Genomic DNA, 27,640 nt, shown 5'->3' with positions numbered 1-27,640 from the left:
CCCCCTTATCACCGCTGTTTACGTGCCACCTCTTTGCACTACAGCAACTATTATTTACACACTTCATCTTCGTTAAAGTCCCTGTTCCCCTACCCCTGCTGTTTACGTGCCACCTTATTGCACAACGGCATCTATTATTTACATACTTTAACTTCCTTGAAGTCCCTGTTCACCTACCGCTGTTCAAGTGCCACCTTATTGCACTACAGCACCTATTATTTACACACCAGTGACTTCATCTCCCCTGAAGTCCCTGTTCCCCTACTGCTGTCGACGTGCCACCTTTTGCACTACAGCACTTATTACTTTCCGCCAACCAGTCATCATGCCTTTTGTTCCCTTTGACGAGGAGATGACCGACTTGTTCCAGGAGTCCTGGCTTTCGGAAGACCCAGATGCCAACACTGGGTCAATACCGACTGTCCTTGACCCTGAGCAAGCCCCGATTGGCCTTTACGTACCGGCCGAACAGGAACCCGCTGCCGCCGCTGCCGCCGCCGACGTCCCCTCCACTGCCGCTTCTTTCGTGGACCCCAGCATGCTCGGTTTGGACGGTACTGACGGCGACTTTCTTGCTGGTTTTCAACCTTTGGACAATGGCGTGACGGACCCCATGGACGTGGACAACATGCCTGATCATCAGGACGAATTCCCCACTCCCCTTGGCGGTTTGAACGGCTCTCTGGTTTCGGGTAACTTTATTAATCTAGATGACACTAGTCATCTAGATATCTTTCTTAATCTGGACAACGCCGGCAATCTGGACAACGCTGGCAATCCAGATATCTCTGTTAATCCGGACGCCTCTGGTATTCCGGATATCTCCATCAGTCCGGACAACGCTGGCAATCTGGACACCTCTGCCGTAGACCCGGCCCATAGTGTGGCGGCCCCGGAAACCAGCACTCCCAACCCGCTGGTATATTACTCGCCGCCAAAAGTCCAGCATATACAGCCCAATTCATGGCAGCTGGGCCCTCGGAGCGCATGGGACGCCTACCAGCCCTCGAACTTTCCGGTTTCGTCGGCTGGTCACGAAGTCGAACAATTTCACATCAAGTTCGACTATCGCCCCTTGCCGCCCAGCCGAAGCCTACGCGAGCCCAAGGCAGCCAAGATGTACGTTGAAAAGTACACACCTCGGGAGCCGAAATGGGCGTATCCCATCGTCCTGGTCCACGGCGATTTCCACACGGGCAAAATCTGGGCCACCAAGCCCGACGGCAAGCAAGGATGGGCGGCCTTTTTCATCAACAAGGGCTTCACCGTCTACGTCGTCGACCTGCCTGCCTGCGGACGCTCCATCGAATTCGACCAGTCCATCGTCCAATGGAGCAAATACGCGAGCTGCACGGCAAAGCTCACCCGGGACAATGCCGAAGCCACGTGTACAGCGGCGAGCAAATTCCAGCGATGGCCCGACGCCCACAAGCACACCCAATGGCCAGGAGTAAGTTTCCCCCCAATTTTTCCCGTTTGACAATTTTTGTTTTTTCCGCAACCGTTTCGTACTAACTCAAAAGTAGAATGGACTGCGAGACGACGGAATTTTCGAAACGTACATGGCTTCGACGGTGCCCCTGTACTTCCGCCGACACGAACGACAAGCCATCGGCAAGGCGGCCCTGACAAAGCTCGTCCAGCGCACCGGGCCGGCCATTCTCCTCGGCGAAGGAAGCGGCGCCACGCTCTCGTACCTGGCGGCCGACGCGCTCCCCGACACCGTCAAGGCCGTCCTGGCCGTGGAGCCCGCCGGCCCCCCGGGAGGCACGAACCGCGCGCTCAAGGACAACACGCTCGTCTTCACCAACCAGGTCCGGTACTTCGCGCAGCACCGGCCGTACGGGCTGGCCGACATCCCGCTCACTTTCGACCCGGCTGTGCCCGAACCAGCCTACGACGAGCACGGCGTCACCCAGCCGCCGCTGGACCTGTTCGCGACCGCCGCGGGCACCGACGACGGCGTCTGCCTACTTCAGCGTGGCGGGCCGGAGCTCAGGCAGGCCGACACCACGGGCAGGGTGCTGCCGCCGGAGGCGCGCCCGGGGGTGGTCAGGAAGCTGGCGGCGCTGGGCAGGGTGTGCCAACTCGTGGTGACGGCGGAGGCGAGCCACCACGCGACGTGCGACGGGGCCACGGTCGCGTTTATGCGGCAGGCCGGCGTCGGCGTCGACCACATCAGGCTCGAGGAGGCGGGTGTCTGTGGCAACGGCCACCTCATGTACCTGGAGAAGAATAGCGACGCGGTCGCCCAGGTCATCTTTGAGTGGGTGACGTCGAGGGTGCCAGGGGCCTCGTTGTGAAGGCACTGGGAGGATTTTGGGAAAACGGTTTCTGGAGACTTGGGAAGGTTGGACGGAGACGGGACTGGGAAGGGACACTGCGCTGGATATTGCTGAAGGCTGCTACTCTTTTTCCCACTGGGTTTTAACGAGGGCAGCGGGACTTGTTTTGGTTTTGTTATTGCGACTTGGGAATAGGGACTTGGGGATCTGGGATTGGGAATTTGTCTTTTCTGTTGGCGTTATTATTGGCAACGGGCGCTTGGGACACAACACACCAGACTGTTTATTGCACACAATTGGAATTACAGCTGCGACGGCGTTAAGACAAACAATGGAACTTTATTTTTTTTTTACGCTCGTAAAGTAAAGTAAAGTAAAGTAAAGTGAAGTGAAAGATGAACATGGCATGATTAACGCCTGTTGCTCGTGATGTAGTCGCGCGGTCCATCTCATTGGCCATATTGCCAGCAACGCCCCCGCTCTCCAGGGGTTCCCGCACAAGTAGCTCCCATCGCATGACGGACAATTGGCCACGGCGACCCGTTAGTGCGATACTTTGTCATGGCTGTTCGTGAACAGCCACTGGGCGCATGTAGCTCTGTGATGAGAAATATAAAATACGTATCCCGCCGTCACACGGCATCGTGAAAAATCACAGTGACAACTACGCACTCACATCCACACCATGTCTTGCGAGTACCCCGTCGCGTGTGCAAACCTCAACCTCTTCGACGACGACGAAGCCCGGTGGCGGGCGGTGCAGACGCGCGACGGCCTAGCAGACGGCTTCTTCGTCTACGCCGTCAGGACGACAAAGGTGTACTGCCGGCCCATCTGCAAGGCCCGCCTGGCCCGCCGGTCCAACGTCCGCTTCTACGCGACGGGGGCGCAGGCGCAGGCGGCCGGGTTCAGGGCGTGCAAGCGCTGCCGGCCCGAAATGGAGGGCTTCATGCCCGAGGAGCGCGCCGTCCGGCGGATCCGCGCGTTTGTCCTGGAGCGGGCTGGCACGGCGGCGGGCGAGCAGGGCTTGAGCCTGAGCCAGATGGCTGGGAGGTCGGGGCTGTCCAAGTGGCACTTTCACAGGGTGTTCAAGAGGACCGTGGGCGTGACGCCGTTTGAGTACCTGCGCAACGAGAGGGCTGCCTGGGGGGGAAGCGCGACGGGGGATGGCGAGGGAGTGTGGGATGGGGAGCAGGCTGCGATGGCCGGGGCGTTGGGCTTGGACGACTTCAATCTTTGGACCGTGGGCACCGTGGGCTCCTTGGGCTTGGAGACGGACGGTTCTGGCGAGAGCGCGAGTGCGAGTCTGGGGCTGGAGCTGGATGATTTGTTGGTTTGGCCGGATGAGGCGACGGGGTGACGAGGCAAACGGGCGCGAGGCTCAGAAATTGGGTTCTGCAACGGGGTTGCGCTGCGCATGGCCGCCGAGCACTACGACATGGGCTGTGATACAATAAGGACCCGACAACATGGATGGATGGCGGGCAACGAAACCCGTGCAGATACTCACGGTCGCTGCCGGGAGAAGAAAAGAGCGTCAAAACCCGAAGACCGTCTAACCCCGAGCAGAGGTGTTGGGTGCACCGCACCGCTATCGCCATCAGCCAAGCACATCCCGGCACGCATGAATTTGAGAGGCCGCGGTGAAGACACTTGCTCTCGGAGCGCAAAGGCCGGTCAGATTTGCTTCCAGCTGTCATCCTCTCGGCAGACTTGCCGTGGGATGGTTACGCGACGCTGACTAAAACAAGGCCTGTGATTGGCCGTGCCCGCCGCCACACCCCTGCAGTGATGAACGACTACTCTGCGCCTCTGACTGAGACGGACAGTCGACAGTCCGTGGTTCGTCCTCTTGTGCAACGCGGTGTGCAGAAAAGGGAAAAGCCGAGTTGACGCACTGCATTGCAAGCTGCGGGATTGGCTGGATTTGCGTTTTGGTCTGTCGGCCGGGGCGAGAGACACTGCATGCTCGAGCGCCACTTACACCAGCCGTATAACACACACACACATACTTAAGGACATATCTCGACTCTCATACACAAACCGCCATCCACCACCTTTACTTTATCCCTTCACCCGCTTCCACCAAACTCCATCAGAGGAAGCAAACCAAAAACAATCAGATACACACAACAACGCCAAGAATTAACAACAATGCCGCCTACAGAATCATCCCCCCTGCTCCCCGCAGAACCTCGCACCGAGGCCCCCTTCCCTCGCGCCTACGACTCCAAGTCGCTCGAGACGCGGTCGACGTCGTCCCACTCGAGCGGCGGCTCCGGCTCCCCGCGCTTCGACTACGGCGACGTGCTCCGCGACGTCATCATCGGCTTCTCAGACGGCGTCACGGTGCCCTTTGCCCTGACGGCCGGCCTGTCCAGCCTCGGCAGCACCAAGCTCGTCATCATGGGCGGCCTCGCGGAGCTCTTCTCGGGCATGATCTCCATGGGCCTGGGCGCGTACCTGGCCGCCGTGACGGAGCGCGACACCTACGAGGCCGAGCAGGAGGAGCGCGCCGCCTGCCCGCCCCCCGAGCGGCGCGCCGAGACGCACGCCATCCTCGAGCGCTACGGCGTCTCGCGCGCCGCCGCCGGCCCCATTGTCGACGAGCTCTGCGCCGACGAGCGCCGCTGGCTGCGCTTCAAGATGGACTTTGACCTGCGTGCCGAGCGGCCCGCCGCGCACCGTGCCTGGGTGTCGGGCGTCACTATGGGCCTGAGTTACTTCGTCGGCGGGCTGATTCCCATGGTTCCCTACTTTTTGCTGGATAATATCCGCGACGCGCTGGTGGTTAGTGTTGCCGTGACGGTTGTTATCTTGTTGGGGTTCGGGTACGTCAAGAACTATGTTGCTATTCGGAACCATCGCGCTGGTGCGTGGGGCGCTTTGCAGACTTTGGTTATTGGCGTCCTGGCTGCTGGTACGAGTTACCTCATTGTCAAGAGTTTGGATAGAGGCGAGACGTGAGGTTTTGACCTTGGAATGAAGAAATAATGATAGAAGGAAGGATTGTGTTTTTTTTTTGTTGTATACTGCATTGCGTGGCGTTGGGCGGGAAATTCATAAAGTCATGGCTTGTCATCTCCTAGGGAATTGCTGGGTAGAATCCACTCGATATTTTTCAACTCAAGACACTTGTGATTCATCGACACCATCTCGTGTACACTATACTTGATTGAGCTCCATGCTCGTTCTGTATCTTGTAGGCGACGACTACTATTTTCTGACCGTCCAGCTTGCTCGCCGCAGGCACAGCCGACATGGACCGTTTATTGTCGAATTCACTACCGTCCATGGCAACGTAGCACCGGGTACCGAATGGTCACAAAGGTATTTACCTCACTACACGTCCCGATAAATAATTACCTACACGTATCCAATTTCACAGCCCGTTGCAAAAGATGCCCCAGCACGCCATCCCGAGAAAAGCACCCAGTCCATCGACCCCTTTGCCGCTCAGAAGACACCAAACCCCTCCACGTCCATCCTCGGCCGGCCAAACCCAATCTCGACCCTCCCAACCGTCAGACAAGAAAATGCCTACCAAGCCCGCCTCTACGCCAATGGACAGGAGTTCTGCCTCAATCTAGACGTTTGCGCACACACGTCAAGTTTCTGTATCCAATCTTCCCCCCTTTACTCTCAATACCTTTATTCGACTGCACATTCTTGTCGAGAGCCAACTCCCCACATGTAAGCACCCTCATACTAACGCAGATCCATTCAAGATACATTTGATGTAGATAGCTTGGTGAATGACCCATGCTCCTCCGGGAATCACCGCATTAATAAAATAGGGTGATAGCATCTGGCACCAATCTTGGCAGCAAGGGGTGCTCTCCTGCTCATAGCTCCTTTACGCAGATGGCATTCACTGCCATTGAGAATCCTAACAAACCGCTAAAAGGCAACACACTTCTAAAGTGACATCAAGACTCAGAGAAAGAAAAGGCGTCAGGAAAGGAGACTCCATGAATACAATTGAATCAAATACCGCTCCATTAGACCCGCTTGCAGACCCAGGACCGCTCTGGTCAACCAGGTCATCAAACCGCCACCCGCCTACCTAAGGTACCTAGTATGAGATACAAATAAAAGTACAAACATGGTCTATGGTCGCTGTTGTGCGTCTTGCCACTATCGATACACTCACAAAACCCAAAACTCATTCGAGCGGAAAAGAAATCGACAAAAAATCAACCGACCTTGGTGCCCCCTAGGGAATGCAAAAGTCAATCCAGCTGCCCAGATAATCCAGCCTATACCCCAAATCCTCCTGACCCTTGTAAATGTCTTCAAACTCTTCAAAGCTCAGACGCCCCCAGCCTCCACGTTTAACAGCTTCTGCCTCGGCAATGGTCAGACGCTTCCAGCTTCGGAGGGTGGCGGCATCTGGCTCTTCTTGGGCTGCTTGATGCGACGATGATCGCGGGGCGTGTACGAGTTCAGATGCCCCTTGTCGGGCAGCCAGCTCGTCCGCTTCTGCGATATTGTTTGGGCGGAACTGCGGCAACGTCGGGTCTCGGTATTCTGCGGGCTCGTCGTCTGTGTTGGATCCTGCACCGTCTACCTGCTCCTCGTGGATGATTTCCACAGAACCGTCCAAGTCTACCGCATTACGGGGCTCATCTGGGACTACTGCGTATCCGGTATCGGCCAGGAGCTCATCTAGTGACTTCTCAGAAATAGCCTTGCTAGTGGGCTGCGACTCGGGCCTGCGCTGGTTTGGCGGTGCCTGGGATTGGGACTCGGGGAGGTCAATGGCATCAATCTGCGCCTTGTACTTTTCCCGGTCTTTTGCAGATTCTGCTGCCGCAACCGCCATGTCTTCTGCCTTCTTAAATATGGTGTCAAGAAGCTCATTAAATGCCTGTTGGGTTACTTGATAGAGGATTTCTTTGCCGGCATCCCTTTCGGCATCCGGAATATCCATGCCGCCCCACCGCTCAGGTACGCTCCTCGACGACGTGGACGGGTTGGATCGAATCTCATAGTCGTCCGTATCCTCGGCGAATCGAACCTTGGAGCTAGAGCGGGATCTAGTTGTGACGGGTGCTGGATCCCTGGCCTTGGAGTCCTCTGTTATCAGGTTGACTCGCGCGAGAATATCCTCTTCGGCATCCCAATCATCCGGTGCAATGCCACCCTCTTCCTCGTCCAAGTAAAACTGCCGTCTCTTCCACCGGTCGTGGAGATGCTTCCGTGCCATGTCTCGACGCTGCTTCTCCAACTTGGGCGCCAGCCTGCGACTTCGCGCAATAGCCCGAGCCCGCGATTCGCTGTAGGTACGGCCTGATTCACCAGTTTGCATATCCCCATCATCCTCGTCTTCATCTTCATCCTCATCCACATTAGCATCAACATCCTCGTCCTCATTGTTATTGAAGACATGGGGAATATCGTCCAGTGTGGCTGGAGGATCAAGCAGTGATGACCAATATGCTCTATCTAGGTCACCGCCACTCACACGCCGCACCGTCCGCCAGTTAGTGTCGGCGTCGCTGCGTGAGACCAATCGACGGGTTTGTCGTGTATCTGTGTCGTATGCAAATAGGCTGGCCAAGATGTCTTCTCTGGGGGCGGTATCGCCCCTGTTTTCAGTGAAAACACTACTGAAACCATCCGCTACTTCGATGCTACCATCTCTTCGATTGGTTTTGCCCTCAATCCTGAAGCCCGAATCGGCCGAGGGAATTCTACCCTCCCTGCCGAAAAGGCTGCTAAGCGGCTGTCGACTGGACACTAGTTGCTGGGCCTCGGTGCTGGCAAGAAGCTGGTCGTCAAGTCCGTCCAGGATGTCCTTATGCATCTGCTTGTATAGCACATAGTAGGCCCTGAACATTCTGAGAAAGTCGCGTCGGTTTACATAGCCGTCCCCGTCAATATCGTATCCCTCAAACACTCTTTTGAGCTTATCTCTGCGTTTTCTGTACGACAAGCCGTGGAGAAACTCAGAAAATCCAATCAAACCGTCCTTGTTGGAGTCGTAAAAGGAAAACATGCGATCATGGATTAGATTGGGCGCTGCATGTCGTGATCCGCCTGTAGGCACCAGACATCGCTCAAACGTCTTACGATCCATGGCAACACACAGTTCCTCGGGGTCATCGCGCCAATCCGTATTGGCCATGTAGGTCCACTGCTCCCAGAAGGCTTCCAGCTCGGGTCGTTCGAACCCAGTATCCCTCGATAGGCGTGCAATCAGCCCTTTTGGGATATTGCGGCGGCAAGTGTCGGGATCACCAGTGTACCAGACGGGCTGCATCTGCCTGGGCCCAAACGGCGGTGCAGGAACCTTGATCTTGTAGAATATATGCGTCTTGTTGTGCACGCCTTGGGACTCGCATGTCTCGCAGAGATCAAAGTCGGCACAGTTGGCGCATCGATAGCGCACTCCGCGTATAGGTACCATGCCACATGAATTACACTGGCATCCCCTGTGAACACATCCGTTACGCCGAGCGTTATCCTCAGACACCCTAAAGAGAAGCGAGACGATGGTGTGTCCAGCTCGCGGAGAGAGTGGAACGGTAGTGGCGGGAGGCTCATTCCACCAGTCGTCGCTGGTCTCGACGTCGACGTCGACGACGGTTTCGGCATCCCCAGGGACCCTAAAGTTTGTGCCCTCGGTGTTTTCATCGAGAGGGGTCCCATACTGGAAAATTGAGGTTGTGCGGCGGGGACGTCGTATGGCGTTACTTCGATGCAGGCCACCGCCGGTCGGGGTTTCTCGCGAAGATTCATTCCGGTGGGCTCTATATGCATAGTACCCTACCGAGGCCGCTGCTACCACCGAAACAACGGCCACAGCTATCCGCGGCCGCGTGAGGGAGTCGGCCGAAGGAGTTGAAGGCCACATGACTACCTGGCGAGCATGATTTTGGTGGTGAAGCGGGTGGCCAGGCGGCTGCTGCTAGCGGGGCGCAGTGACGGGGGGCCGTTCTAAAAGACTACTGTGATTTGATAAAGCAATCCGTATCCGACGCCGAGATGCAGGCAATGCCGGGTTGAAAGGTAATAGAAGTTGTTGATGTGGATGTTGAGAATTCCAAGTTGGCCAGCGACAAGCTCCAAGTGCAGGCGTTCTGTGCATGTGTTATGTGCATGTGTGGGTCCAATTGTGGCTCCACGGGCGGAAAGGGCAGGCGGCAGTCGGCAAACAAGGTGGGGCATCCAAGCTCCCAGGCCATCTCTCCATGATGCGTTTCCAGCGCTCATCGGCCGATAGCTACCGGCACCGAAAACCTACGATTTACATCCCCTTCTCCCATCACCACAGCCAACATGGGAGATAGAATACCACCACCCATGCCGGGGCACCTGCCCTCGTCATTCGACGACAACGAGTACGCCACGACATCCCAATACATGCCCCCCCTTGTCCGAATCACCATGCTCACGCGACTACAGAGAATTCTTCAACGAGCGGCCGATGCAGAAAGTCGTCCGCAAGCTCAAGGAAGAGCCGCTCGTACCCCTCGGTCTGCCAACCCCTTCCACGCGCCCCAACTGCCTCCAATTAGCTCACGGCTGACTCTTCCCCAGGCGTCGGCCTCACCGTCTTCGCCTTCGTGAATGCGTACCGCGCCCTCCGCCGCGGCGACTCCCGCCAAGCCAACAAGATGTTCCGTGCGCGAGTCGCCGCGCAGGGCTTCACCGTCATTGCCATGGTCGCCGGAAGCATGTACTACAGCCAAGACCGACAAAAGACAAAGGAATTGCGAAAGCTCAAGGATGAGCGGGACGCAGAGGAGAAGCGACAGAAGTGGATCAAGGAGCTCGAGGCTAGAGACGAGGAGGAGAAGATGATCAAGGCCAGCATAGACAAGAGGCGGCAGAAGCTGGAGGTTGCGGATACCGCGGCCAACAGTAGTGAAGAGGGGGCAGGCACAGGTGGTATTTTGGGCAAGATGGGGTTGTGGTCCAAGGGGCAGGAGGCTGCCGAGGCCGAGCAGGGGGCGAAGGAAGAGACGAAGAAGATTGAGAACCCAAAGAGCTCGTTGGGGGCGATTAGCGAGGTTTTGGTGAAGCAGAAGGGCGATGAAGGGAAGAAGTGATGGTTGCGACATCGGGCGAAAGTGTATGTTGAGGCATTTTGATGGGAATTGGCGGCATAAGATCAGCGGAATGTACGATATGTTATGGAATCAGGGCTCTACTCAGTTGTACACGTACAATGGATGTCGAAATATAAAGTGTCTTCGCCTCGACTCCGGATCATTTACAAAAGACTAGTGGTCATGTTGAGACCAACGGCTACAAAGACTTGCGATACGGGACCAGCTCAGCTGTTTCCCTAATTTGTAAACGCCATTTAAACACAAAATCACCCCATCGACCCTCCGCTCCTGTTTGCCCCAACCAAGCCAGCCATCTCCAACAAGGCCCTGTCGGCCTCAATATCGCCCGACCCCAAATTTATCTTCCTTCGGGCCTCAGCCTCTCTTTCCTCCCATGCCCATCTATCGGCCTGTGCTTTCGCTTCATCGTCGCCTCCACAGCCCCATACCTCCAGCTGGTCAATCTCAAACCGATCTTGGAAATCGAATTTCCGTGATATGCTTGTGTGAAATGCGCCTCCGCGAGAGGTGTAATCGTGATTAAAGACACCGAATTCGAAGGAGTCGTTCAAGAGGAGAGATACCGCGCCGATGGAGTAGTGTGTATTTCTGCGGCTGGATTTGGATGGCCTCGGGTGTGGGGATCCGAATGAGACGCAAGGTTGGTTGCCGGGTGGTTTTGTGAAGGCCACGTAGTCGGTGTTTATCGTCGATGCCGGAAATACGTCGTGAACAGGGGACAGCTGGAACAGAACTGTTTCAGAGTCGCCGAAGCATTGTTTGTGCGTGTGCTTCCACGGCTCGCGGACGTACACTCCGTACGTGACACGGGAAGACGCGCTGCCATTCTGGAAACGCTTGGTTGGCAGAGTATCTGCAAAGGCAGCTTCCTGGCCGCTGTGTGGCGTGTCGGTTAGTAATGTGCCACTGACGAGAAGAATCGTGGGTGCACGCCAATTGAACACCTTGGATTCGAAGCTGCCCATAGAAAACCCAGCTTCATTTCCAGAATACAGACGTCGTACGCGGCGAAAGAGTGAAGAACCGGGGAGAAACAGGGATATCTGAGCGAGCATGTGGTCGTTTAAGATGTCGCCTCTGTCAGAGAGGAGTGGTTGAGCGGGCTTTGGCGCCAATTGTTTCTGCATATTCGGGTTGGCATCTTGATGTTTGGAAAAGTCGAGATTTTTGGAAAAGAGAAAGTGTTCGAATAGGGCGTTGAAACTGTTGAACAGGTTGGGGAACAGGACAGGCATAATCGTCTGAAATTGACGATACTTGATGCCGGGTGAGGATTCTACATCGACGAATGACATGAGCACGCATTCGGCTGTTGATCGAAGCGCTTCGAGTTCCTTGCCGGTAACCCGGTCAGAATACTGCGACAAGCTCTCTTGGGCGTCCAAGGGCGCCGCTAATAGCAATAGCATGACCAATTTTCGAAAGTTGTCCGTCGGTACAATGGCGCCGTGGAATTCGGGAGCGCTGCCCTGCTTCACAGCCTCCTTGATATCGAGCAACTCATACGCGGTGAGAACCAAGTCATCGTCATCGTCATACGGCTCATCCTCGCCAGGAATATCGAGGGCAAACCCGCCGCCATTGCCAGCAGTAGCGGCCGATTCATCTTTGGCTGAATCTGACGGCTGCGACACTTGGGCGTCTGAGGCCTTACGGTCGTAGACAGCCAGACTCTTGAAGATGAGCTTGGTCCAATCTGTCGATCCTCGCGCCAGCACACGCTTGTACCGCTCGGTCATGATGACAATGACCATGACCATTTGCGGCAGCTCCAGAACTGCGGGAGCGTCTTGCAAAAAGGGAAATGCACCAAGGTAGGAAACCATTTGAAAAACAACGGGCGAGGCCCCCAAGATATCGGGCAACTCAAGGAAGCGTGCGATGGTGTCCTCCTTGAGGTACCGAACGGAGCCTTGTTGGTCGGCAAGGCTCTTGAAGACATCTTTTAGAGAATAGAATTCCAGTGAGGTGAAGCATTCATCTTTGAATCGAAGCGCCTGAAAGCACGAGGTTAGAATGGAATCGCTCTTCCAGTCGCAAACCGGGGGATTCTTCTCACAAGATGATGCGCCAAATCCTCGCGGGAGCGTCGGCGCGGCTGCTCATCCGACTGCGACTGGCCCATGGTCTGTGACTCTGTTGCTGTGCACCCAACTATTGTGCAGACATGCCGTACTAACGAACGGGACGATTCTCCTCAACCATGAGAATGGGGATTCGATGGATGACGAGCGGAATGCGATGAAGTGTCTGGTGCGTGGCGAGTCGCATCGAGGTGAGCTGTAGCCTGTGCACGTCAGCTAAGGATGGAAACGTCAAACGAATTGGGAAGCCAAGACACCGCCACCTTCTCAGGTTTGCGACCGACCAACTTCAACCATCAATCAACACGTGTTTGACGCACCGTTTCATGCGCCAAATGATGCCCGTCTACCCGGTTGAAAGCGTTCAAATTCCTGGCCTCTCATCATAGAGGCGCACACATAGTCCAGCTGCGCATCCCATTCACGTCATAGATCCCCTCTCTTGCCAACAACTTGCTCCAGCTCGTCGTGCTCAAACGAATAGCCAATCTCGACGTCTCCTCGCTGAAAAGGCCGCCCGTAAATGCTAACCCAAACGGCTAGTTCGGCTCCTTCACGTTCCTCGTCCCGAGCACATTCTGATGCGCGTCTTCTGTTTGCTCATGTATGCGGCGGGTCGGTCGGGAAATCCATCCTCTCGTCTCTGTCCTCAAACACACCCAACAAAGTCCAACAGAAGAGGCAACTACGCTTCCTAAAGATTGACCCGATGGCTCTCGATCGGAGGAGTAGGCGCCAGTTGCGTCACCTCCGTACGCTGACGAGTCGTGAGTGACATTTGTGCCGCGCAACCCCAGCCCTTTGCGAAACATTGGCCTTGCCGGCGGCGGTGGTGAAAACAATTTCTGGATTCATCTCATTGACTGCGTGGACGAGTGGGTTGACTTCCTCAACCTGAGCGATATTCGCCCTGACAAGATCGACGTTCGTAAACAAGCCGCTGTTGAGACCGGCGCGCAGTTCACCCAGCGGCGCATCTAGCAGCCGGTATTCAATATTCCCAGTCCGGAAAGAAAATAAATCCAACGCTAGGAGCCGGCGAGCGATGTGTAGAAGCAGGCCCGCGATATCGGATAGGAGCATATTGACTGTCGTCGTTGACAACTTGGCCGCGGGCCGAGGGTCAGGTGAGTTGATAAGATGCTGTCTGCAGCAAGCTGCCGGGAGCTGCATCGTAGGGATGCCACTGCATTGACTTGTTGAGAGGCGGACAGGGTAACACAAGATGCGTCTTGGATTATGGAGTAGAGTCTCATATGTAGACGGCGGCACATGGGCACATGAGCTAATGCCGGCAGAATCGCATCCGGAAACTTGCGCGAGCAGACAGGGAAAGGCATAATATTACCACACACCTAGCAAATAAAGCTCCAAGTAAAACTAACTTCTAGACCAGCGCGATTGATGTATATTGTAAAACTACTAGGCAGTGTCTAAAGGTTACATAGGGTTAGGGTCAATTATTAACATAGTACCAAGAACATCAGTACCTATTACCTAGTAACTGTCTATCCGCAACGTTATAGAAAGTTGAGGAACTAGTACCAATTTGGCTGGGTCAAGGAACATAGTAGTATAGAGCAAATGACAGCATGGCTTTTTTCTTCTGGGAAAACATATCGCGGCCATCTCCTGGCGTAGCTTTCAAAGCTCAAGTTGTTGCATATTGTGCCGCAACAAGGACCCATTGAGCTTGATGAGAGAGACCAATACTTGCCAAGAGATCGTCGCTGCAGCCACGAATAGTCGGCACGATCCTATAAGTGACGAACTATTCCATATCGTGGCTCTATAATTGGGTGCCACGTTCAACGCCCAATTCACACTCCACTTCGGCAAGTATTTCCGCCTTGGACCTATCACAACTTGACAGTATGTCAGGACTCAGACTTGCTATCTGTTTTGCCCAGAAGCGCCAGTGCTTCTCCCATAAAAATTGACCTGAATATTGGAGAAAAGCAATCGTCTTCACCTACTTCTCTGGCAAAAGATGCCATCTGACCTGTCCACGCTCCCGAACCTAGCTGCTCATGATGTTCACCCAAGTATAAAGCTATACTGATGAAAATAAGGGAATAACAACGGCCATCTCCCACTTAAGCCACGTGAAAATGAGGCGTAGGTGGCGAACGGGCCCATCAACAGTCGGCGTGGCCAAGTCCACGCGTCGCCATTAGCAAAGAGTCTTCTTTTGCTACAGGTCATATGGATCTTCAAAAAGAGGCTATTAACCCGGCATTGAATGGAGATTGTTTTTTCATGTTCTGTTTGCCATAGCGTCATCATCAAATCCTAATCAAAGCTCATGCTTTACCATCTCCCATCCTCCTGTATATATACCATTTCCTGTCATTCGGTTCTTGTTAGTAATTTCCCCAAAACTCGGCATCATGATGGGATTTTCCACCTCAACAATAATCGTCATTGCCATTGCAGCCTGTACGTTCTCTTCCCAAGTGGTCAAGGCCGCCAACCGTGCAGCCAAGTTGCCGCAAACGTAACCCCATCGACTCACCAACTCCAGTCATTTTTCCATCTCAAGATACCTCATTATGCGAGGCTGCACTGGCCTCAGTTTGTCCCAGCGACTCCGTCTGTTTCCAGTGGGGTGTCCCCGAATCTTCGAGCGGCCCCGAATCAGGCGCCATGTACTTGCAGCTTCAAGCGTCCCCGTCTTATCAATGGATTGGCCTCGGCACGGGAAGCAGGATGCGAGGGTCAAACATGTTGGTTGTGTACCAAAATGGCCATGGTAACGTAACCTTGAGCACGAGACAAAGCACCGGACATAGCATGCCGACGTACGCGCAACGCCCCGACGTCCAACTCCTCGAGGGTTCTGGCGTCTTAAACGGGACTCTGAGAGCCAACATCCGATGCGGCGAATGCTCTGACGTCGGCGTCGGCGGCTCGTCAAACTGGATAACGGCCTGGAAACAAGGTCCGCCTCTGTATTCATCAGATTTGTCGGAGGCCATCGCGTATCACGATGGGTATAGCAGCTTCACGGTGGATCTTGCGCAGGCAGCCATCGCCTCGGATGAGAACCCTTTCCTCTCTAATAATAGTTCTGTCGATACACACTCGGGCCTCTCATCGGCGATCTCTAGACTGAATACTGTGGATCAAACGAGTGAGACTGCGGCTCTTTTATGGGCTCACGGTATTGTTATGAGTGTGGTGTTTTTGATTGGCTTTCCGGCCGGATCCTTCATCATGTTGTTGGTTGGCCGGTGGAAAATCCACGCTGGTTGGCAAGTACTATCCTTTATTGGGTTGTGTTGCGGATTTGCCATTGGGGTTATGATTTCCCCGCGATATAATGGAGTAAGCTTCCCCCTCCATTGAATATACCAATCTCTTGGCTAACTGGGATTATAGCTCTTCCAAGATAGCCATACTCGACTTGGTGTTATAGTGTTTGCTCTCATGGCCATACAGCCTGTACTAGGATGGCTACACCACGTACACTACTGCAAGTACCGGAAGCGTGGTATCGTCAGTCACATCCATGTATGGTACGGCCGCTGCCTCATGGGCCTTGGCATAGTGGCTGGTGGCCTTGGTCTCTGGCTAGCCCGCGCTCCCCAAGGGTTTATCATTACCTACTGCGTAGTGGCTGGGTTAGTCGCATTATGTTACTGTGTCAGCATCGTTTTTGGCCGCAGGAAATATAATGGTGCTGCCGGCAAAGACGTAAATACATACATGTTGCCAGACATGTCGGAGGAGTCGAGGTTGAGTTCTGCCGTATCCAAAACCAATCGGGCCCGTTAGTAACCTAGGTTTATGTTGTACCCCTAGGCAGTTGCAAGAAAAGAACATGATATGCAGGATAATTGCAATACACTTGCTCTGCTTGGCCTCTGTCCTTGTACGAAAGTAGTTTTATTCATGTTTATACATAACTGGCTATTAGGAAAAGCCTGAGTACGTAGAGAATTGTTTATTGATAGAGAAAAAGTAGAACGAGGTCTAAGATTATAGACAAGTAGAAGCTAGTGGAAGGAAATAATCGATCCCGGACGATGGAAAAAATATGTTGGTCGGGACTACGAAGAGAGAAGAGAGCCAAGAGAGCACACTTATTGTATGTACATAGATAGGCTCCCGAGCTGTATGTATATTGGATATCAACAGCGTAGACCCTCGGTAATGCACACGACCGAAATAGGCAGCATAACTACGAAGATGTATCAACCACGCCATTTGCGGGTCTTGACGGATTCATATGCAACAACACCCATCGATGATATGGAGTTTGGCCAAGCACTTCTGTGCGTAAATTCATAAGCAGTCTGGACTGAGCTGAGCTCTGCAAGTCAGCGTTTCTCAAAATACTGACACATCCACTGCCACGACCTTATCTGCGACAGGGTCTTCGATGCCGGCACGCACAAAAGTTGCCTGGCCAAGGCTGCCAAGGAAGAAAACTTCATGGGCATCTCGCAACTTATTCAGCTGTGTCCACATCTCGAATACCTTGATCTGCATTATTTTCACATGTACAAGCAGAAAATAAATATATTCTCCGGGTTTCGCTTCAAGCGGATCTTGCAATATGTTGTAGAACTGAGCAGGTTGCCCAAGTTGGTTGGGTGTACACTTTGAGGCCTTTCAGCCAACGGAGAAGACTTCAATGTTGCTTGATTTCATCACACGGACAGAGCCGCGTAGCTTATCCCTGCAAAATATCCGATTGTACCAAGGGGCCTTTAGTGCCGTCATCAACTACTGCACCAGTGAGGAGGCAGGCGTTAAGGAACTGTTCTTGGACACGCTCTATGAGCCAAAGGGCCTGGTCCACTTTGACGGGTGTCGAGACCATCTTGCGAGACTCCAAGACGGTTGTGAAAGGCTACAGCGGGATCAAGGTACAATCAGGTAGCCGATTTCGTTTTCTGTATCCAAGCCCATCTTTATTGGCAGTCCGGGGACGGCCGAGTACAAGCGGAGACAGTGTCTAGAATATGTTTAAGGCTGGGATACTTATCTACATGTGCCATTTGACATACCAACCAACATGACACCTGATCTGCGTGCTATGAACTGGCCCTCAAGCAACCTGCAACCCGAGGTTGCTACCCCTAAAGCTCGTCTGCCCCAGCCACAGTCTCCAATCCGGGTGCTGCTTGCCGTCGGCGTTGCGATCATACTCAAAAAGCGCAACACCCTTCCAGAATGGTTTCTTCTCCTTCACGCCCGCATTAGGTTTGTCATTCTCTCGTTGGGGATTATAGTTGTATTTGGTGATGCCAACGCCGGGTACTACTCTCTGGAGCAGCTCGACCCTATGTTTTCCGGGCTCGTCAGTCACAGGTGAAACTGCAGAATATCCAAGTCGAGCCAAGCGCTACGTACAAGCTTTTGTATTCTGCCGGATACTGCTGCGAGAGTTCGTCGTTGACGGTGGATCGGTTGCGCGGCGTCATGATAAACGCCCGTGTGTGGTCATCCGGACCGGTGAAGAGAGACCTGTCGAGAGCCGGTCCAGCTGTATATGTCGTGTTGCCTTCGCCTCTGATCATGTTGAGAACCGGCTGGAATCCATACGCACCACGCAGGTGCCTCCGTGATGCGTAGTGAATGTCTTCCCAAAAGTGACACTACAAAACCCAAGTTAGCTGCGACGCAGGCATGAAGGATACATGGCATGGGAATCCGAGGGCACGTCTGACAATATACACGGCGCGAGCAGAAACCACGGCCAAGACTGTGCAGCCTACAAGCTCGGTGCGAGCCGTCCCAGCGAGAAACTGGCCCTTGGTTAACTCGGCCGCAGCAAAGGATGTCTGATAGCAGAAGCTGGGCGAGTCAAATCCACCGGCTTCGAATGGACACAGAGGCTGCAGCGTGGGTTTCTCGCTCTGTTTTTCGAGATATTGGCCTACTTTATCTTGGCGAGGGTTGGAGAGAAGGCGCTTGAGCAAGCCTTGTCCCATGCTGGGATTTTCTTCTGCAGTGCCGTGGACAAGCTCCTCCATGGTAGCCGGACTTCGTTTCGATACATTGCAGCCCATAGAACCACAGCTGCCTGGGTGGCAAACCTGGCAAGGAGATGGCTTGTTTTCTCTTTTGTGTGCCGCAAGAACATGTCGTCTGCAGTCGTCTGTTAGCCTCATCTCTGTCCTCGTTTCTTTCCGCTTAATGGTAGATTACCCTGATAAAAGAGGAGTTGGACGCTCTAGGATCCGAGATTCACCAAGTACAGATAGCAGAACTAAAATTACGACCAAGATATTCATATTGGACGTTGGCATCTGAATGTAAAATGTTGAGCCAGGCGCTGTCAATCCAAGAGGAGGAGACACGCACTCAGCTATCAAACGCACTTCCTTGTGTATATATTCGATCACATGAGTTATGCCGAGCGACAAGGAAGGAAAGGAGTCAACCAACGCGAAAGACTATTGATAACACCACGACATGGAACAATAGCCCATGATCCTTCAGTGCGTGCAAAATCCAGCACAACCAGAGAGTACAACTAGTCGATGCTTGGAATGCGGACGAGGGCAGACCTCGCAGATATACTGTGTGTGTGGGCATTTTAGGTTTTCAGCGTGACTTAGCGTGAGTCTATATCGCGGAGGAGACCTGCTCACCAATACAAGTTATCCATTTAATATGAGTGCACGCTAGTCAGGCCCGGATTGCAAAGATGGACAATGTACCGGTGATTAGTTGTGTGTTCTTGCCATTTCGCCAGGAGGGCTCGGCGTTGTTTCTGTCCGACGTCTACAGACATGCTCTGCCAGCCTGTGATGTTCAGGATCAGACTGTATCCATGGCCGCTGCATTGGTCCTCTATGCATTGCCCAGGATGTATGGACCTGATTGCCGCAAGGGTGTTTTCATCGGCCCTGACTGCGACCAGGAGGCCGCGAGCGACGCAAAGGCATCAACTGTATCGGCATCGGCTGCCTCGGCGGCGACTGTGGTGACAAAGGCATATGCTTCGGCCAGTTAAAGTCAAGGAGAATTGCAAAACAACCTGCGACTTTAAAAAACAGTGCAATGAATGATCTAGAGGAGACGAGGAATGCAGAGGCGGCAACAGGTTCAAATGGATGTAATGACGTGTGGTATCATAGTAAAAAGGAGGATTACACTTTTTTCGGCAGTCTGAGCAACATTCAGTCGAATAAGTATCAGTGTGGTGAGTCAATACGAGTGTTCTGGTGGTGATGCGGCTGAAGGAATGTAGGTTATTTTTGGGACTGTGCTGGTCATTTTTTCTCTTCCGATAATAACTGTGAAGGCGATTAGGAAAAAAGCCTCTTATGGCCTAGTGTTGAATGGAGCTTGTGTCCAGGGAGCATATCTAGAAACCTACTAGCAATATACTTTGCTATGATTGTGACAAGAGTTCAACAAAGAAGGCCTGGAGTAATAGCTCAATGCATCTAATAACAGTCTTTGGTGGCAAAGGTCCTTGGTTTTCCTCAAGTCCTTGTTGACCGAAGACGTCTTTAAATACAACAAGTCAGTGAGGGACTTTGCCCTAGGTCCCGTGATCGTAGCCCTTGTATAACAGCCCATTTCCGTGCGACAATACTTGACATACTTAACCAAGATGGTACATGTAGCATTTGTATAGATGGCCCAATAAATTGACATGGTACGCAATATTGGATATAGTTGTCGGCCCTATTCCTACTCATAAAGCTACATAGCATTATTGCTACTTCTTTTATCACACCACTCAGAGTGGCTACTCGCAATTCGACTGCCAGTCGGTGTAAGGCAACTTTCAGTCTCTTAACCCTTCAGCACTTACTCCCACTTGAAACGCTAATAAACGCAATGCGTAGGAGGAATTATGTTAATACGTAGCATCATAGCAGAAGTGTGTCGGTAGAATGGGATTCAACATTAACTTGACTCTAATAATTGTACACAGGAGATAAGGTTTACATTCTTTCTGGATATTAGTCAGGGCTCTTGAGCAAAACCCAGATGCTCGAAGCAAATCTACAAGTCAGCCGTGTAACGGTCTTGTGAGTATTGACAACTGACTAGATAATTCTAACAAATATCCAAAGCTGAAGAAGGAAGAACCAGAGAATAGAGCGAAGAATAGTACAATAATTAATTCAGGATGTGCCAGAATTGTCGCTGTGGCCTACCGAGGAAGATGAGCACGATAGAAAGGCAGTTGCTCTGTGTGGCTCTAAAATAGGCATTGTTAACTCGGACAGGAAGTCAACGTTGTCGCGCTTGAGGCTTTGTATGGAGGGAATGTATTTCTTGGCGCATAAAACTCCCAACATTTGTTTGAAATGATTAGCTGGGGTTAAAATGTAGGAGTAGCCACATGTGCAAGCTTACCAACATTGCCCAAAAAAGGATTAGCGCCCCGACACAGCCAGGGCAGCTGGTCACATGGTAAAAGCGGCGCCGCTCAGGCTCCTGCCACTGCCACTGGCAGCTGCAAGCAGGTCTGGTACGTGACTGGCTCAATTGGCCCACCAGCCAGTTACACCAACCAGACAGATTGACACCAGACCTGTTGGCCGCGCTGATCTTGGCCTTCGTTTTCTGTTCTCCAGCCTGCACGACCTTGACCGAGCCGGAGCACTGGGTAGAGAGGCTGCTGCGTCCTTGTGCGCTGAGCATTGAACCGACCTCGATTGATCGACACGGTCATTTCGCCGTCTCTCTGCCTCGCCTGTGGCGCCGTTCCGAACACGCCAACACGCTTCGCTGACCCGGCTCCGCCTTCCTTCGGCCAGCCAGACCAATCACGCATCACAACATAGACGTCGTCCTGGCTGGGCCAGCACTTGGTTATCGTATTTCTCTCCTTGCTTATTCTGATCGAGTCCCGCGGCAGCTGGCGCCTACACACGTCCATTGCGAGCCCTGCGTCGCCGTCGAATGCCTCGCCCGTCTGACCGCCGTCGTGAAACGTCCATCACGAGTGCAACAAGCCAGCCTCCGACCCGTATGGCACCTTTATGATGTATTGCTCCATGCTGGCCGATTAAACCCGAACTCTTGGACTTCTTGGTCCTGCCATAGCCGCGTGTGATGGAGCGGAAAAGAAAGTTGCCCCCAAGGGCCGCCGCCCGTCAAGAGCAGGCGGCCAAGAAACGAAATGTTACGACTCGACAGTCGTCAACACCAGCTGTTGCAGAACCGCCTCCTCGCGAACCGACACCGTCGCCGCCGCCTCCTCCTCCTCCTCCGCTGCCCAAGTCAATCGAAGTCGGAAAGCCTCTGCCTACCGTGGAAGAGCCTCAGCCAACGAACCTGTCCTGCAAAGAATACCAGTCCGTGTCTGAGAGGTAAGGCTATCCATCCAGCATACTCAGCAGGAGAAAAAGTTTCTCTTTCTTGCCCCTCATGCCCCCCTCTCATGCCCCCCTGTGCTAACCGTGCATTTTCAGCGGTGTCATGTCGGAATCGCTCTCGAGATCGCGGCACAAGTGGATCAGCGAAGGCCTGTTTGAAAAGTTTTGGTCAAAACCACACAAACGCAAGGGCGTGCTGCAAGAGGATCCAAATAATCCACCCAAGGATAGTATGATGAAAGTTGGATTGGTCACGCTTACCATCGAGCCGCACATCGTGGAAGCAACCATGTATGCTGTTAAAACGTCCAAGCTGCTACCTCACCAGCAGCAGAGATTTAAACCCAACCCTCAGCCACCCGGACAAGCGACGCCAACAGGTCAACCGCAACAACCAACCGTTGTGCAACCACAACCGCAGCAGCAGCAGCAGCAGCAACCACACCCTAACCCTTCAGCGCCGGCACAACAACCTGTTCTCGCACGGCCTGTTCTTCAATATGGTCCTCCAAACGGGGCCATGCGGCCCCCGCCAATTCCTACCAGTCCTGTTACAACCACTCCGACATCAATGGCGACACCAGCAGCTTCTACCCCGGGCGCTACTCCTGCCGGGGCTGTACCTGTATCGGCAAATTCTACGTCGGCGGCGCCTACAGCGGCTGCTCCAGTATCACCAAAGTCGTCATCCCCAGCTCTGCTAGCCGTGCCGCCGGCCTCTTCTCCCGCAGAAATACATGTTAAAGCCACAGCATCTCCCAATCCAGGGCCTCCAAGTGTTGCCCAGCCTGCGCAACCATCTGCTCCCCAACAAGGACAGCCGCAAGCGCAGTCACAGGGGGTGGTGGCTTCCACTCCGACGCCTACTCCAGCCCCCAAGGCCTCACAACATTCTTCTCCACCACCAAACACTGTTCCCCTTGCGAGTGGTGCACATCCGCCATCTTCAACGATACAAACTCCTCTACAACCTGCTGGGGCACCTCAACTTATTACCCGCCCCGTGACCAACGCTCCACCAAGACAGGCTGTTGTCTCTAGTCCAGCGGCCGGGCCATCTTCCAGCACCGCGTCTCGCCCTGCTGGCACGCCTAATCAGGCCCAACCGCCTGCGCCTAGCAATAGACCACCAGCACCAGCACCAAGAGCCGCGCCAGCTCCGGCAGCAAAACCTGCGGCGAATGACCCGGTGATTGCGTTGCTTGCCCAAAAGGCCTCTGCCGATCCTGAACTTCGAGATTTGATGAAGAGGGTCGCAGTTGGACAAGCAAAGGATGGGGAGTTGGCCAAGTTCCAAAAGATCATCGACCAGCTGAATGCAGAGTATCGGCAGCGAGGTGGCCAGCAAGGCCCGTCTGCCGATAGGCTACTGGTGGATGGTCGAACCGTAAAGTATTTCGCTGATGAGGTTCGCACCATTTTGGATATTGTGCTTGCTTCAAACCCGAACCAGAAGTCATCTGAACTTCGACCGCCTCCGCGAAGCGATCCGTTGGTCGTCCTTTTGGTAAAAACTGCTCTTGAAAACCAGCGCATAAAGGACATGATTCGTCGCATAGCCGAGGGGAAGCCTGGATTCACCGATGCCACGGATCTGAAGCAAACTTTGGACCGCCTACATCGAGATGCGAAAATAACACCAAAGGCCACCACCACGCCTGGACCTTCACCCCTTAGACAGCCCCCCGTAAACGGGTCTCCTGCGTCCCAGCCGAAGACCCAAGCACCGCAAGGGGCTCAACAAACGAACCAGCAGATAAAATCAAAAGCATCAAGCCATGTAAATCGACCGGATCTTTCAGCAGTAGTGTTTGATTTTGGGTCAGGAGATAGATATCTGTTTCCTAGATACAGCATCTTGGAATTCTTGCCATCGCAGTCCGGGCAGCATGTGGTTGCATCATTCTTGATTGTTCGCAAGGGCAGCGCATCAGAGTATGGGGGTGATCCAAAGCTCGACTATTATCAGCCTGTTACGATCCGCCTGCAAACCACGACGGGGCGACATTTGGAGAACCTGGCGCGCGTTGTTGCTCCACAGGACGAGGTTCGCCGTTACATGGACGATGTGATGGACAACATGACGCGAGCCGAGTACGTGTTGCTCGCCATGCGGCTGCCACGGGCAGACTTTGATCCCCAGGAAGTTGTCCCTGTGGTGGAGGACTCCAAAGCAAGCAGCCCAACACCCAAATCCGAACCGGAGACAGATAATAATACGACGCCAAAACCCGGCGTATTGTGGACCACCGGATCCAGTAACAAGGCGACTGTTTCCGCCTTGCCAGTAAAGCTTCAAGATCCAGAGCAAGAGGCACAGTCCAAGTACGAGCGTCTTATTCGATCTGTGGCGGAGAAGGAGGTGGACGGTTTGTGAATGAAGGAGTCTGACGACTCGATTTTGACTTAATATTCATGCATGTTGTCATTCTTATACGAGCTAGATCCCTCGGCATAGGGACTCATAACGGGGAGTTACAAGGGAAGCTTGCTACGGGGCCCTGGAGTTTTTGTCTAATTACACCGGTGATGGAACTACGAGTGTTGTATACAAAGCCACTCGGCAACTAATCCTATCAAGTCGAAAAGATGCATGATGAATCAATGCAATGAAAAGTATATTTTCTGAAACCCTCCGACTTGAAGCTGTAATCTTGCCCGCACGTTTCGGCTCCTTCCACATGCGTCCAATAGCTTCGTCCGGTGCATCTACGAGTGACGTAAATCTCTTGTTCATTTGAAGAAAAGGATAGGTCCTTGCCGATTCATATGGCGAAACCCCAGTTGAGGAACTCTCAGCAGATGGTTCCAGCACATTCCGTGGAGCAAGCTCCGATGCGGGCGGCTTCCTGTTGGGCGTGCGTCTGCCAGGGTACAAAATAGCATCGCGCGGTCAGGGACCAATCCGACTGGACGCATGATGTTGCCGGCCGACGTATCGAATCAAGGAAACGGCAAAGGATTGCACTATTGAGACGTCATGCCACCGGAGCACATGCTCCGGCCCCGTCGCCCCTCTGCCCAACGAGATGGCGGATGAAGGTCCCAAGTATATATCCCATGTGTTTCTCGCCTCGTTATTCTCTTAACAGACGGCTTGGCAGCAAAAAGCATAAAAGCCTTAAATTTGTCGATCCTGAATAATCAGAAGCTCCAAGGTGCAACTTGGCATGACGAATACTTTTAAAAATGGCAAAAGACTCCTTTCGACGGACAGCAAGCAGCACCTTGTTACCGATGGAGACGGAGCTGAATGTGCCGCTGTTTGCGCACGAATGCTTTGCAGGAGAAGCCACTGCGGATGATCGCGTGCATCGCCGACTTGGGCGAGATGATCCCTTGGTTCTGCCGCTGGAATTAATCCTGCGGGTGCAGGAGCGTATAAGGGCCAAGTCGACGGGGGTCAAATACGAAGTTGGCGATATAAAAAACACTCGACACTAGGAATGGCATTTTGGGGGTAAAGGCTATGCCTGGTGTAAGGAACTTTTGGGGAAGATTTTCGATTCTCCGGGGTGCTGGATTGTTGTTTTGGGTACTTGTGGTACTTGGCGATTTGTTGGAGTCGGCACGATGTATACAAGCGTGTCTTTTATGCGGAATATCCCTGCGCGGCATCTCCCCATGGAACGGGGAGATTGGATACAGCATCCACAGGTTAAAGATTCGCTGGGTTGTACGATGGAGTGAAAGTCAGATGACGATGAAACTGAAGTTTTTGCGAGTTATAGGAACTCTTGCACGGTGAATCATTTCTTGTTGCGCAGTGATGGAGAGTAAAATCTGGTGCCCTATGGTACGGAGAGTTGGAACCTGGGCGATAAAGGTATGGTAGCATTGCTTCTCGACGGTGAGGGTGCCGTTATTCGCTGTAGATTTGGTATTATTTGACTGTAGGTGCGCGTGTCTCCTTCAAGTTGGGCTGTACCGCCGGCCGCAACTGCGTCAACGTGGGTGCTGGTGCTGCACTCGGGGATGGTCAAGCAGCTTTACCAAGACGCGGGAGTGGTATCACTCTACTTGTCATTATACTCAGTCAGACCTTGACCCCATTAGGGAGTACTTGAAGAAAGCTGTTGGCGTTGTAGGGCGGTTTGTTCTTGTTGTGCCTCGTGCTGCAGGCTCTACGGTCATTTTTTACACTTTCCCAACTACTTCTTTTCGTCCGAGTGTTGCCATGATAACCGACGTCGTGAGAGCCTGAAATCGCGCCAAGTTGGCTGGTTCTATCAACAGAGGCGATTTATCCGAGACAGATTTATCCAACGCAAGTCTTCTTGGGTACTCGACGCATTCATCACTTCCGCCGATATTTCTAGCTGTAAACATCCATTCATAGCAGTTTTATTTTAGATTACTGTAATTATGTGACATTACTCGCCGGTCGAGCTTAGACTACAGCGGAGAACTCCTTGCAACGATGAGAGTCATCATGAGACTGCCCTCCCTTGGAAACTATTACACCGACCGCCGCATATCCAGAGGAAACATAAACCATAAGAGTACGTGTCAGCCAGAGTAGTGGAAGCGGGGTCTCTAGATGATTGCTCCCTGCCAGAGTCACCGTTGAATCGGACCGATTAGTAGTCGCACCTGAAAGAGCTAATCTGGTCGTTGAATCCGGGGACGTCGTAGATCAGATTGCTGTAGCCAGGATACGAGGCATCAAACGAAGGGCCTTGACAGTTGTAATGCCTAACCTCGTTAGTTGCTACCAAGTTGCAACACTGTGCTGCGTCCCGAGTGCCAAAGAGGACAAACTCACTGAAAAAACCGGCATGAATCAACCTGCGGGTCGGGACGAAGCGAAGACACCACGTCATTCCATGCACTCGGCAGATTGACTTTGAGCCAAGTTCGTTGACAGCAGCAAGCGCAGCATAGAGCTCATATAGAGCCAGACGAGCGCAATAGTGTTGCTTCCAGGTGAATGGCTTCAGACATACCGCACCTGCCCGGGGGGCCCGCTATGTAAATACACGGTGGCTCAAAGTCGACGTGCTTGCAGAAGTAAACGCTTGGGTCTCGAAGTGCAACATCTGGCGAGTCTGCCGGGGCAGCCAAGACGGCAGAGAGGCTGGCAACAACGGCAAGTGTAGACAAATGCATATTGGGATAGTGGGAAGAGTGGATTGTGAGAATTCGGCGACGCGATAAAAGGAAGGCTGTCTTTGGAAATTACTGCCCGCTGAACACATGGGGAGAGGAACCATTTTATAGTTGTCGGACGTTGCTCATGTTCCGGCTCGTCTGCTTGAAGCTGAGGAAGAAACGAATTGTCTTTTGCCAGGCTAAAGCAAACAGCGGCATCTCAAGTAGCTACTTGGAATAGGGGTTGCGTGTCTGTTGAGCAGTCGCCTAGACCCTGAATCGAGGTAGCATTTTCAACCCTCCCGCGAGACACATGTCTTGAACAAGCATATTGTAGCTTTTTACGGTCTAATGGTTGCTGCAGTCAAAAAAAAAAAAAAGGAGTCGAAAATCAATAAAACACCATGGAGCTAATCAATAAGAAAGAAGTAGCTCTGTGTCATAGTTTTTTCCCTCATTGCGGAGGGAACAAAAATATTTAGCCATGGCAGGAATCGAACCCGCTACCCTCTGACTACGGGATAAGGATACTTTAAGAATAATGCGCTACGTAGTCAGACGCTCTACCATTGAGCTACACGGCCTTTGTGGGCTTTTGTTAGTGTAAGTTGGTTGAAACTATCTTAAGTACCAACTGGGGGTTGCAAAGCACCTTGTGTTGTTTAAAGTTTGCAAATGCCAATTTTATCAGCGGCTTCATACGAACCATGTTGAACACATTAGTTGTAGTTGCAAAGTGGAATGAAAATACTCCGTAGCCGAGTTCATTTGCAGCGCGGATGTATCTGTCACGTTATGAGACT

General features: G+C 53.0%; 10 protein-coding genes across 10 annotated transcripts; 7 read left to right on the top strand and 3 right to left on the bottom strand.

Annotated features, from left to right (window-relative positions):
- Positions 1 to 325: 325 nt before the first annotated feature.
- Positions 326 to 2,303, top strand: MAA_10241 (alpha/beta-hydrolase; the record flags this gene model as incomplete). The annotated part of the gene is made up of 2 exons (XM_007828239.1): positions 326 to 1,450; positions 1,527 to 2,303. 2 exons carry the CDS (start codon positions 326 to 328, stop codon positions 2,301 to 2,303), a joined length of 1,902 nt encoding a protein of 633 aa, XP_007826430.1.
- Positions 2,304 to 2,970: 667 nt separating this feature from the next.
- MAA_10240 (Helix-turn-helix, AraC type, DNA binding protein) lies at positions 2,971 to 3,645 on the top strand (the record flags this gene model as incomplete). The annotated part of the gene is made up of 1 exon (XM_007828238.1): positions 2,971 to 3,645. The coding sequence occupies one exon, from the start codon at positions 2,971 to 2,973 to the stop codon at positions 3,643 to 3,645; it is 675 nt and encodes a 224-aa protein (XP_007826429.1).
- A 794-nt stretch (positions 3,646 to 4,439) lies between these two features.
- MAA_10239 (uncharacterized protein) lies at positions 4,440 to 5,252 on the top strand (the record flags this gene model as incomplete). Its single annotated transcript, XM_007828237.1, has 1 exon — positions 4,440 to 5,252. One exon carries the CDS (start codon positions 4,440 to 4,442, stop codon positions 5,250 to 5,252), a length of 813 nt encoding a protein of 270 aa, XP_007826428.1.
- A 1,249-nt stretch (positions 5,253 to 6,501) lies between these two features.
- MAA_10238 (EF hand domain protein) lies at positions 6,502 to 9,144 on the bottom strand (the record flags this gene model as incomplete). Its single annotated transcript, XM_007828236.1, has 1 exon — positions 6,502 to 9,144. The coding sequence occupies one exon, from the start codon at positions 9,142 to 9,144 to the stop codon at positions 6,502 to 6,504; it is 2,643 nt and encodes an 880-aa protein (XP_007826427.1).
- Positions 9,145 to 9,569: 425 nt separating this feature from the next.
- MAA_10237 (Hypoxia induced protein, domain protein) lies at positions 9,570 to 10,342 on the top strand (the record flags this gene model as incomplete). The annotated part of the gene is made up of 3 exons (XM_007828235.1): positions 9,570 to 9,631; positions 9,696 to 9,766; positions 9,831 to 10,342. The coding sequence occupies 3 exons, from the start codon at positions 9,570 to 9,572 to the stop codon at positions 10,340 to 10,342; spliced, it is 645 nt and encodes a 214-aa protein (XP_007826426.1).
- A 269-nt stretch (positions 10,343 to 10,611) lies between these two features.
- MAA_10236 (TLDc domain containing protein 2) lies at positions 10,612 to 12,491 on the bottom strand (the record flags this gene model as incomplete). Its single annotated transcript, XM_007828234.1, has 2 exons — positions 10,612 to 12,363; positions 12,426 to 12,491. 2 exons carry the CDS (start codon positions 12,489 to 12,491, stop codon positions 10,612 to 10,614), a joined length of 1,818 nt encoding a protein of 605 aa, XP_007826425.1.
- Positions 12,492 to 14,840: 2,349 nt separating this feature from the next.
- Positions 14,841 to 16,227, top strand: MAA_11781 (GTP cyclohydrolase I/Nitrile oxidoreductase; the record flags this gene model as incomplete). The annotated part of the gene is made up of 3 exons (XM_011412819.1): positions 14,841 to 14,889; positions 14,975 to 15,777; positions 15,832 to 16,227. 3 exons carry the CDS (start codon positions 14,841 to 14,843, stop codon positions 16,225 to 16,227), a joined length of 1,248 nt encoding a protein of 415 aa, XP_011411121.1.
- Positions 16,228 to 17,506: 1,279 nt separating this feature from the next.
- Positions 17,507 to 18,434, bottom strand: MAA_10235 (uncharacterized protein; the record flags this gene model as incomplete). Its single annotated transcript, XM_007828233.1, has 3 exons — positions 17,507 to 17,741; positions 17,812 to 18,056; positions 18,099 to 18,434. The coding sequence occupies 3 exons, from the start codon at positions 18,432 to 18,434 to the stop codon at positions 17,507 to 17,509; spliced, it is 816 nt and encodes a 271-aa protein (XP_007826424.1).
- Positions 18,435 to 19,111: 677 nt separating this feature from the next.
- On the top strand, positions 19,112 to 19,420 carry MAA_11780 (uncharacterized protein; the record flags this gene model as incomplete). Its single annotated transcript, XM_011412818.1, has 1 exon — positions 19,112 to 19,420. One exon carries the CDS (start codon positions 19,112 to 19,114, stop codon positions 19,418 to 19,420), a length of 309 nt encoding a protein of 102 aa, XP_011411120.1.
- A 2,063-nt stretch (positions 19,421 to 21,483) lies between these two features.
- On the top strand, positions 21,484 to 24,123 carry MAA_10234 (uncharacterized protein; the record flags this gene model as incomplete). Its single annotated transcript, XM_007828232.1, has 2 exons — positions 21,484 to 21,740; positions 21,843 to 24,123. The coding sequence occupies 2 exons, from the start codon at positions 21,484 to 21,486 to the stop codon at positions 24,121 to 24,123; spliced, it is 2,538 nt and encodes an 845-aa protein (XP_007826423.1).
- Positions 24,124 to 27,640: the final 3,517 nt, after the last annotated feature.

The sequence above is a fragment of the Metarhizium robertsii genome, assembly GCF_000187425.2.
Source record: "Metarhizium robertsii ARSEF 23 chromosome Unknown MAA_Scf_24, whole genome shotgun sequence".
NCBI classification, from domain to species: domain Eukaryota; kingdom Fungi; phylum Ascomycota; class Sordariomycetes; order Hypocreales; family Clavicipitaceae; genus Metarhizium; species Metarhizium robertsii.
Note: the sequence above shows the minus strand (reverse complement) of the source record. Positions and strands in the feature narration are given on the sequence as shown.